The following is a 12062-nucleotide window of genomic DNA, read 5'->3' as shown; positions in this document are numbered from 1 at the left end:
GCCGCTGGACTGGCTCCTGTGCAGGTGGCATGTAAAAAACACCATTTGAGTGTGGCCATTGCCAGTACCGCCTGACTGGACCCCGTGCTGGTGGCATGTAAAAGTACCCACTACACTCTCGGAGTGGTTGGTGTTTGGAAGGGCATCCAGCTGTAGAAACTCTGCCAGTGGACTTTCATCTTATCACTCTCCATGTGTTCTAGCCCTTTGTTAACACCTACTGTGTTCTTTTTTTTTGTCTCATCACTGGCCATAGTCCTTTGTTTTGCCAGTCCTTCATCTTGTCATCCACCACAGGTTTCCATTCATTTTACTACCTGCCATTATCTTTTGTCTCACTGCCTACCACAATCCTGTCATCTGACATGCAGAGAAAAAAATCAGCCAATTCTTTTGGTTGTTACAGCTTGGTATCTTTATATAAAGCAGTTTAAGTGTGGACTAGGTGCATTTTATGCCATTGGCACTAGAGAAGTTGAACTCAGCATAACTAAAGAGCTTGCTATCCTTCATTGTAGTTTCCATTCTTTCATTCTTTCTTACCTGTTTCTTAATTTGAAGATCTTTGTTTTTGTGTTTGAAATTTTCTGCTTTTGATCTTTTTTAGAGTCTCACAGACCAGGGCAACCTGTGATCATGTTTGGTTTGTTACCTCACGAACAGAAAATGACCGTTATGAATTTTATTGTCCAGCGCAAGATTACTTGTGAAGAACCAGTCAAGTCAAAAGAACGACTCGTCTTTCAGGCTGGTTTCCGTCGTTTTGTTGCAGCTCCAATTTTCTCCCAGCACACAACAGGAAACAAATTTAAGGTAAATTAAGAAATAACATTTACTGTTTTAGTTGTTACTAGCACTATGACCCAGCAACGCCGAGTCATAGTGTTAGTGCATGCATATACAGCTGTGTGCGTGCTCACATACACGCAAGTACTGTCCAAAACTCCGACCAATCACATACAGCTAGCTGGAATTCAATTGGCGTATCAAGTTTCGGGCATTTTGATTGGGTTTTGGATAGAAAATTCACAATAAAGTCACTGCTATTGATTTTTTAATGGCTTTGCTGGGTGACTGGGGAAATGTAAAGATGTGCACGACCACCCTTGGACGGTTTTGAATGACCATAGAAAGTGTGAGCACTCTAACTGAAAAATTGTAGATTTGTATAAAGGACATGCACACAGACAGACATTTTGCTGTTTATATATATAGAGATTGCATTACCTCAGGTCAGCCATGATTGAGTAGTCCTGTGTCACACAAACAGATGAATGATGAAGTGCACGCCATAGTTCCATATTACTGGTTGTACCAAGTCTCCAATTATCAGTAGATCGCAGGATACCCACTGATATGCTGTTTGGATTGGCATGCAGTGTAGCAGTTACATTCTTTCTACTGTTCTGTCTATTTCTTTGTACTTGCAAATTATGTTGGTGGAAACTGTGGAGGTGAACAAAGTGAACATGGAGTTGTGATAATTGATTTGGTACTGATAGGTCACTTTTATAATGTTTGTATTTGAGAAAGGTTTGGTGGGGGGAAAAAAAAAAGAAATATAAAGAGATGTGTAGTGGTTATATATATAGTCAGTACCAGGTGTTGTTGTTGTTAAGCAACAAGACAGGTAAGGGTGATTAGGTGATGGTCTAGAGTTTAGGGGCGGGAGACCCCAGACTTTTTTTTTTAATCTAGTTTCAGCTCACAAGCTGTGGCCATGCTGGGGCACCGCCATTTAGGGGGAAAAAAAACTTTGGTTGTCTTGTTGTAATCGAGGGCTCTTCGTTGACGCCTGACAACACTGGGAGGTGACCCTCAAAGTCGCTGGAAATGGAGATCTCCAGGTCCAAATTCTTGAACGGCACCAGGCGTTGATGTGGCTGCATGTATATTACAAGAGTTCATGTAGAGATCTCTTATTATAAAAGGCAGATTTTATCTGCCTCCCTTTGGGAGTTATACAAATCTACAATATAGGATTTCTTCAATTACAATTTACCTAGCATTTTTAGAGTAGAATGCATCGGGTCATCCAGGTCCAGTTTTTAAAATTTAAACTCCAATTAAGCAAAATTTACAGAAAACTCACATTCTGGTGTGTATGTCAAATGCTTTTCTTAGTCTGGTTTACAGCACACGCAAACATACACACACATGTGCAACGAATAAAATGAAAGTAAATAGCGACAGAGTGATTTGAGGAAGACTAAACTGAAAGTATTTAAACCACTACTCAAAATAAAGAAACACAGCAAACAGAAACAATAAATACATAACGATTTACTCCTCACACAATTTCTTCAATTAGAGTGTACCCATGATTTTTCAGGGTACTTCAGTGGGTGATGCCATAAAAATTTCTTTCAATTTTACCACCAATTAAGACAAAATTCGAGAAAACTCAATATTTTAACATATCACTCCGAAAGCATTGATGTACATGGTGCGTGCGTGAGTGTGTGTGTGTGTGTCATTCCTCACACACACGCATACACATACATATACACTACATACAACTACATACACATACAACTACATACAACACGTGTGTGTTTGTTTAGTAAAAAGGCGCCAAAACACAACTCACTTATCATTCCAACACTTTGCAAAGACACACGGACGGACAGAAAAGGTAAATTGGTTTTTATTTTACTCTGTATATTTTTTATTATATAATATTATATATAGATATATGTATATATAATTGCAGTATGAAACATGTTTATGTATAAACAGACGACACTTATATATAGTTATTATAATAAGATTAATAAATGTATGCATCCGTTTAACCCTTTCGTTACCAAGCCGCCCGAATTTACCTATTCATATTTAAATGAGAATATCAGAGCAAATCTCTTAGTACATTCGTGAAAACACGTATTATACTTCGTAAACACTTCAACTACAGTTTTGTCAAAAAATCGAAGTGTAATTTTAATTCCGTGAATTATGGGAGATTTTTTTCCGAAATTTGTTTCCTTTGTGTTTTCAAAATTTGTAATTCTGACAAAAAATGGATACGAATTTCATTATATCAAGCAGCGAGTCAGAATTCGAAGGATTTTCTACTGAAGACCTTCATAAATCTAACTCTATGACTGAAAAAAAAAAGCATCTTTATATAAGAGTGAAGTTATGTGTCTGTCTCCTACGATTTAGATTCCTAACTACTCCCACATTTTGCGGTGCAGTTTAACCAAAACCGGGTATCTTATAGTCGTGATTCATATCGAGCCCTTCTGGGTATTAGCGTGCGTCTACGATGAGTCTACGATTTAAAAAAAATTTACCATCATATTTTTCCATTTTAATGCATTTTTTTTCGTTATTATATAAGGGAAGTAACTCTCTAAAAATATCTACGATGTGTCAACGATTTAAAAAAAAATTTACCTTAATTTTTAAAAAATTTTTAATGCATTTTTTTGCTATTCTTTGGCTATAACTCTCTAAAAATGCTTATATAGTTATTTCCCTTACAAACCCGAGCAACGCCGGGCGATACTGCTAGTGAAGAATAAATTCAAGACCTATATATTTACTACATAAAAATATATTATATTTACTGGTCGATGATGATACATAATCGAAATGCAAAATCTAGTGGAATGAAGTAATCTATGCAAGAAAGTTCAAAGACAGAAAATGTAAAAATAATAGCTAAGTGGTGGTTTTCAGTCCCGTGGCATAGAGAAATAGACGGACGTAGAAATGACGTGAATGGCTCTAAGTCTAATTGGCTGAGAAGCGAAGAGCTGGGTTAGCAAGCTGTTTTTATTAATGGAACGCTAGACATTCTAGAAACTTCCAAGAGAAACGCTAAACTTGTTGATTAATTAAGAATCACAGCTCCTTTGTAAAGGGAGGTTACTCTATAATCCTTTTTGCAAGGGAGATCATTCAACTGTTTCGCTACCGTTACAGCTGTGTTTGTGGAAAGTTATTCAACCTATTTTGCTGATAAGTATTGACTAACAACAAAATATAAATATTTGTCTGGAAAATAATTCAAAGAAATTTTAATTGCATCTGAATTATTTTCTGAATTAGAATGATGTTGACAAAGCAGGAGTTATCTCTTTTACTTGTTTCAGTCATTTGACGGGGGGGCCATGCTGGAGCACTGCCTTTAGTCGAGCAAATCGACCTCGGGACGTATTCTTTGTAAGCCTAGCACTTATTCTATCGGTCTCTTTTGCCGAACCGCTAAGTTACGGGGACATAAACTCACCAGCATCGGTTGTCAAGCGATATTGGGGGGACAAACACAGACACACAAACATATACACACACATACATACACATATATATATATATATATACATATGTACGACTGGTTTCTTTCAGTTTCCGTCTATCGAGTCCACTCACAAGGATTTGGTCGGCCCGAAGCTATAGTAGAAGACACTTGCCCAAGGTACCACGCAGTGGGACTGAACCCAGAACCATGTGGTTGGTAAGCAAGCTACTTACCACACAGCCACTTCTATGCCTCATCATTTTCTGTGATATTGTACTTGATTAACCGCAAGAATTCTCACCATTTTTTGTTAGCAAAATTCAGTCCCATGAAATAAGAAAAATAAAAAAGCAATGGAAATTTAATCTATGGGGAGGTCACAGCTTGAAGCGCAAGATATTTTCTTATTAATCTTTTCACTCCTAGTAAATTCTGGTGTTGATTTTTTGTTTTACAGTTTGAAAGATTTTTACCCCACAAAACTTCAACTGTTGCCACAATGTTTGCTCCTGTAACATTTCCACCTGCTACAGTTTTAGTTTTTAAACAGTCTCCATCGGGTGAGTAGGACTAATTTAATTTTTTCTATCATTTAGCACAGTGGTTCTCAACCATTTTTTCATGTGAATCCCTTTGATTCTTGTTCTAATTGTTGGGCCTCCAAAGTTATTCAATGTTTAAAAATCCTATTATATTCTTTAATTACATATTATTAGTAATTGTATAAAAAATTGTTTAAATACTTTGTGTATTACTCTTTTACTTGTTTCAGTCATTTGACTGGCCATGCTGGAGCACTGCCTTTAGTCGAGCAAATCAACCCCAGGACTTATTCTTTGGAAGCCTAGTACTTATTCTATTGGTCTCTTTTGCTGAACCGCTAAGTTACGGAGACGTAAACACACCAGCATTGGTTGTCCAGCGATGTTGGGGTATAGACACATAAACACACACACATATATATATATATATATATTATATACGACGGGCTTCTTTCAGTTTCCGTCTACCAAATCCACTCACAAGGCTTTGGTCGGCCCGAGGCTTTAGTAGAAGGCACTTGCCCAAGGTGCCACGCAGTGGGAATGAACCTGGAACCATGTGGTTGGTAAGCAAGCTACTTTATTTCATCAAATTTGCCATAAAGGCAGTACGTAGAGTAAGGTAGCTTGCGGGCTGGACACGGACATTAATGAGGTGAATGTACCACACAGGTAATCCTACGCCTAACCTTAATAGAAATGTAAACAATTTATTGCACATAAATTACAACAGCAAAACCTTTTATGGACCCCAGTTGAGAACTAGAACTACTAATTTAGCAGCACCCAGAGTCCTGCCCCTTAGCAGTGCTTTACTAAATATGCTCTTAATTGGATCATATTTCCTCCTCTGAACAATAGCATGTTGTTTACTGCACTGTGTACTCCAGAACATCAACTACATTTAGTTTACAGGGTACACTAGAATTATAAAGCATATATACTGCAGTAAGTACCTCAGAATATTACATTGCCAATATTTACTGTACCATGTACCTCAGGAAATTACCAGAATCTACTATATTGTGCATTTTTATATGTGCAGGCATGGCTATATGGTTAAGAAACTTGTTCCCCATCCACATCCATGTGGTCGTAAGTTCAGTCTCACTGTGTGGCATTTTGGGCAAGTGTCTTCTACTATGGCCCCGGGCCAACCAAAACCTTGAGTAGGTTTGATATTGTGTATTCAAGGATTGGGCTGAGTGATTAATAGGATATTGTCATGATGGGACGGTAGAAGATGTTCTTCCACCAAAATTTACTGTATTGTTTAGCTCCCTACAGTTATTAAAGGGAGCTTATTTGCTATTCAAATGCCACAAACAAAACAACTTATAGTAAGGCTGAAAAATAATGGTGGTTTGGTTCTGTTGCAATGGGTCCTGATGGTTTGCTTCTATTGTTGGTGCTGTTGTAAGGGACCAGTGTTTGAGGGTGTCTGCAATTAGGAAATAATACTTCAGATTGATGTGAGAGGAAAATTATGGAGCAGAAGATATATTGCTGATGGTCAATAGCTCAATGGTTAGTAGTTGATTAATGCAATAGTAGATTATGGTTTGGTGTGATTAACTAGTTAAGGTAAATATAATAGGTAGAGACATCAAACCTTTTAGTTTAGCATGAACAAAATGTGTTGAATCAGTCATTTATAACTTATTAAAGTAAGAGAGACAGAAATTAATAAAGCTAAGCAGCTATTTCTTATTTCTTTACTGCCCAGAAGGGGCTACACACAGAGGGGACAAACAAGGACAGACAAACGGATTAAGTCAATTATATCGACCCCAGTACGTAACTGGTACTTATTTAATCAACCCCGAAAGGATGAAAGGCAAAGTCGACCTCGGCGGAATTTAAACTCAGAATGCAGTGGCGGACAAAATACCACAGCAGCTACTTCTGTCATCATAACTGTTGTTGATATGTAATCTCAGCTGTACCAACATGATGACAATCAGTGTAATGTTTGTACACAAGCTATGTCTGGCTTTGTGATATTTACTGGGGACTTCACATGTCTAATTTTTTCAGAGATTGATTGAATAGGTACCAAACTTTAAAAAGTAAGTACTGGGGTTGATTCGTTCAACTACCATTCTTCACAGTGGTGTCTCAACATGGCCACAGTCTAACGATTGAAACAAATAAAAGATAAAAGTCAGAGGCCACAATGTCAATTAGTTTTAGTAATGCTTGGTGAGATATAGATGTTAATACATACTATATCCTGTTTTGTCTATTTTTCTGTCTAGTTAGCAGTGAAGCTGTTCTTTCTATCTGAAGTTGTGTAATCTTATGTGGAAACTGTCTTGATAGCTTTAGTCGCCTCTTGAAATTTTTTTTAGCTAGGACTATCAGATTTTCATTTGGTGAATTTCTGTGGTATCTGCAGAGTGTCCTTGCTTGATAACTCCTTTGATTTTTGAAAATTTCAGGAGAAACTTTATTTCTTTGTTGTTCCCACCATCCAGAACATTCTGTAGACGAATCAATCACAAGTAGAATATCAAAGTAAAGCAAAACCCTTCTTTATTTTCTAGGTGATCATGACCTGATAGCTACAGGGACAGTAATGTCAGCTGATCCTAACCGAATTATTACCAAACGTATAGTACTTAGTGGGCATCCATTCAAGATAAACAAAAAGGCAGCTGTGGTCCGCTACATGTTCTTTAACAGAGGTAAGGTTTCAAGTTGTTTTTAATCCTTTCGTTACCAACCTGGCTGAAACCGGCTCTGGATCTGAGTACAAATGTCTTATTTTCATAAGTTTTGAATTAAAATCTTCCACTAAACCTTAGTAACAATTTATGTTACTAACATTAGCTGAATGATAACTCAGTTATTTGGATAAATTCTTTATGTCTAAAATAATTGAAAGAAACACAGAACATCATCATCATCATTTAGCGTCCGCTTTCCATGCTAGCATGGGTTGGACGGTTCAACTGGGGTTTGTGAAGCTGGAAGGCTTCGTCAGATATGGCAGTGTTTCTACGGCTGGATGCCCTTCCTAACGCCAACCACTCCGTGAGTGTAGTGGGTGCTTTTTACGTGCCACCCGTACAGGTGCCAGACAGAGCTGGCAAACGGCCACGAACGGATGGTGCTTTTACGTGTCACTGGCACGGGGCCAGGCGATGCTGGCAACAGACACGAACGGATGGTGCTTTTACGTGCCACCGACACGGGGGCCAGACAGAGTTGGCAAACGGCCACGAACGGATGGTGCTTTTACGTGTCACCGGCACGGGGGCCAGGCGAGGCTGGCAACGGACACGAACGGATGGTGCTTTTATGTGCCACCGACACGGGGCCAGACAGAGCTGGCAAACGGCCACAAACGGATGGTGCTTTTACGTGTCACCGGCACGGGGGCCAGGCGAGGCTGGCAACGGACACGAACGGATGGTGCTTTTACGTGTCACCGGCATGGGGGCCAGGCGAGGCTGGCAACGGACACGAACGGATGGTGCTTTTACGTGCAACCGACACGGGGCCAGACAGAGCTGGCAAACAGCCACGAATGGATGGTGCTTTTATGTGTTACCGGCACGGGGGCCAGGCGAGGCTGGCAACGGACACAAACGGATGGTGCTTTTACGTGCCACCGACACGGGGGCCAGACAGAGTTGGCAAACGGATGGTGCTTTTATGTGTCACCGGCATGGGGCCAGGCGAGGCTGGCAACGGACACGAATGGATGGTGCTTTTACGTACCACCGACACGGGGGCCAGCCAGAGCTGGCAAACGGCCACGAACGAATGGTGCTTTTATGTGTCACCAACACGGGGGCCAGGCGAGGCTGGCAGCGGACACGAACGGATGGTTCACTTAACCACAGCTGCAATTCCCACTGATGTTGATCGACCTCAATTTTGGTTCTGCTTTCTGATATATGATTTGATTTGGTTTGATTTTGATTGTTCTCACTGGTCTTGCCGGGTCTTCTCGCGCACAGCATACTTCCATAGGTCTCGGTCTCTGGTCATTTCCTTGGTGAGACCTAAAGTTCGAAGGTCGTGCTTCACCACCTCGACCCAGGTTTTCCTGGGTCTACCTCTTCCACAGGTCCCCTCAACTGCCAGGGTGTGGCACTTTTTCACACACCTATCTTCATCCATTCTCTCCACATGACCATACCAGCGCAATCGTCTCTCTTGCACACAACATCTGATGCTTCTTAGGTCCAACTTTTCTCTCAAGGTACTTACACTCTGTCGACTATGAACACTGACATTACACATCCAACGGAGCATACTAGCTTCATTTCTTGCGAGCTTACGTAAATCCTCAGAGGTCACAGCCCAAGTTTCACTACCATGTAGCATGGCTGTACGTACACATGCATCATACAGTCTGCCTTTTACTTTGAGCGAGAGGCCTTTTGTCACCAGCAGGGGTAAGAGCTCTCTAAACTTTGCCCAGGCTATTCTTACTCTAGCAGTTACACTTTCAGCACACCCGCCCCCACTACTGACTTGGTCACCTAGGTAGCGGAAGCTATCAACTACTTCTAGTTTTTCTCCCTGAAACGTGATAGAAGTTGGTCTCTGCATATTTTCAGAGTTTATTGCTCCTGAGCATCTGCCACAGATAAAAACTATTTTCCTAGTTAGTCTTCCTTTGACATTACTACATCTCTTATGTGTCCATAGCTTACATTTGGTGCATAGCTTACGTTTGGTGCATCTCAAAATAAATACAGTTAATTTGTCATCATCATCAAACGTCCGTTTTCCATGCTGGCATGGGTTAGGCTGTTTGACAGAAGCTGATCAGCTGAAGGGTTCTTCAGGATCCATGTCTGTTTTGGCATGTAATTTTGAAGGTTTTAAGCTCTACTATCTCAAAAGTGGGTGTCAGCATGTAACATTGTGTTAGTGTGCAAGTACGTTGTGTGTGTGTGTGTGTGTTATGTATTTTATGGGAATACGAGCAAAAGGAAATTTTCCCAAAACAACTTGTCTGACTGTCCCATAGGCCTCCCCATTGAGAAACACTGATTTAACCTAAATTTGAGACACCAGCAAAAGAAGAAATAAAGATAGACTTTTTTCTATTCCAAAGAAAAACGATTTTATTCACTTAATTGATTGCATTCTCACCTGGAATCGATTTTTGTAATTTTTTCAAGACTTATACATGCCCTGATACCGTCAGTATCTACTTATCAAATTTGAGCACAATCGGATGGAGGATGCCTGAGATCCTAGAAGACACACACACAGACAGACAGAACGGATTTTATATAATTGATGTGTGACAGTGTAGGTGTGTGTGTGTGTGTGTTGTATTGGTGTTGATTGTGTTAGTGTTCTGTGTACGAGAATGTGTGGCGTTTTCTGGTTATCTGTGGATGTGGCGTATTTGTATGTGAGTGTGGGTAGTGTTTGTGTGTATGTTTTAACTGTTTTACACTAATTTTTCTAACCTAAAATATATGGGATGGATTTTGCAGCAGATTTCTGTTATTTGCATACGAATTATTGAAAAAGTATTTTTAAAGCTGGCTTTTTACCTTTCTTACTTCTGACCAAAGCACCATATTCTCTCATAAAGCTTTGGTCAGTCGAGGACTAAAGTAGAAGAATTGTTCAATATGCCATGCAATGGGACTGAACCCAAAACCACGTGTTTGTGAAACCAACTTCAACCTCACAGGCATGCCTACATTTCAAACGCGTACAGAGTAATGTCCCTTATCATAAAACTTGTGGAACTAGGGCAACATTTACTCTCAGAAGTGTTCTATGATGATTTCTTGATATTTTTGTCTCCCTCCATCTCTTGTTGGATTCAGTTTCTTTTGTTATGCCTTTGTATATGCGTGGCTTAGTGGTTAGGGCATTCAGCTCACGATTGTAAGGTCGTGAGTTCGATTCCCGGCGATGCGTTGTGCCCTTGAGCAAGACACTTTATTTCACGTTGCTTCAGTCCACTTAGCTGGCAAGAATAAGTTGTACCTGTATTTCAAAGGGCTGGCCTTGTCACACTTTGTGTCACGCTGAATCTCCCTGAGAACTACGTTAGGGGTACACATGTCTGTGGATTGCTCAGTCACTTGCATGTTAATTTCATGAGCAGGCTGTTCCATTGATCGTGTCAGCTGGGACCCTTGTTGTCGTAACTGATGAAGTGCTCCTTTTTTTTATATATATATATATATGTGTGTGTGTGTGTATATATATATATATATATATATACTTCTGTGTGTGTGTGTGTGTGTGTGTATATATATATATATATATATACTTCTGTGTGTGTGTGTGTGTGTCTGTTGAGTGCAAGCATGGATGTGTGGTTAAGTAGGTTGCTTGGTCAAGTGTCTGCTCTCATAGCTTTGTGTAGATCAATACCTTTGTAAGTGGAAACTAAATGGAAGCCTATTGGTGTGTTCTTGGTTATGGTTGGGAGACCTAATTCATTGTCTAGTTTAACACCATCATATGGCACTTGGGTTCCTTCACGGGAGTTTACATTGTTGTAAGCATTTGAACAAAGTTTCCAATTTGAGGTTAACTTCTTTCTTATAAGTCTTAGAAACCCTGAAAAGGGTCACAGACGTTGGCCTGTCTCCGAATTAAACCATTATGTACACTCTCTCCAACCATTTTGGTAGATTATCAATCAACATATCTTTGGTCGAAAAAATTTTCGGCAAATACATTCACTGCAAACATGAAACCTATGTTCCTAGCATTTTTGACTTCCCTGTCAAGAATTTTATTTCTGCCTCTCAGTGTCAAATACTTGCGTTTCCAGTCCATTATTATTCTTAATGTGTGGTTCAAAATATTGAGTTCAACCACGCTGCATGGTACATTTAGCAAGTGTCTTCTACAATAACCCTGGTCTGACCAAAGCCTTCTGAGGGTATTTGGTAGACAGAAATTGAATGAAGCCCCAAGGCAGCAAGCTGGCAGAAATGTTAGCAGCATTTTATCTGCTATTGCATTCTGGATTTAAATTCTGCCGAGGTCTACTTTGCCTTTCATCCTTTCGGGGTCGATAAATTAAGTACCAGTCGTGCACTGGGGTCGATGTAATCGACTTAACCCCTTTGTCTGTCCTTGTTTGTCCTCTCTGTCTAGTCCCCTGTGGGCAATAAAGAAATAAGAAATTGAATGAAGCCACACTCCTCTCACACACACTCTCTCTCTCTCTCTCTCTCTCTATATATATATATATATATATATATATATATATATATATATATACACATACACACACACACACACACACACACATACACATGCCTCAATTC

At 39.8% G+C, this 12062-nt stretch overlaps 1 protein-coding gene across 1 annotated transcript in view; it reads left to right on the top strand.

Annotated features, from left to right (window-relative positions):
- LOC115210408 (pre-rRNA-processing protein TSR1 homolog) overlaps positions 1-12062 on the top strand; it is a 37392-nt gene that overhangs the window by 24585 nt on the left and 745 nt on the right. Inside the window, exons 16-18 of the mRNA XM_029779008.2 lie at positions 608-813; positions 4704-4806; positions 7335-7475. Coding sequence (XP_029634868.1) covers positions 608-813; positions 4704-4806; positions 7335-7475 — 450 coding nt within the window. The remainder of the gene's footprint in view (positions 1-607; positions 814-4703; positions 4807-7334; positions 7476-12062) is intronic.

Source organism: Octopus sinensis, linkage group LG4 (genome assembly GCF_006345805.1).
Source record: "Octopus sinensis linkage group LG4, ASM634580v1, whole genome shotgun sequence".
Taxonomy (NCBI): Eukaryota; Metazoa; Mollusca; class Cephalopoda; order Octopoda; family Octopodidae; genus Octopus; species Octopus sinensis.
Note: the sequence above shows the minus strand (reverse complement) of the source record. Positions and strands in the feature narration are given on the sequence as shown.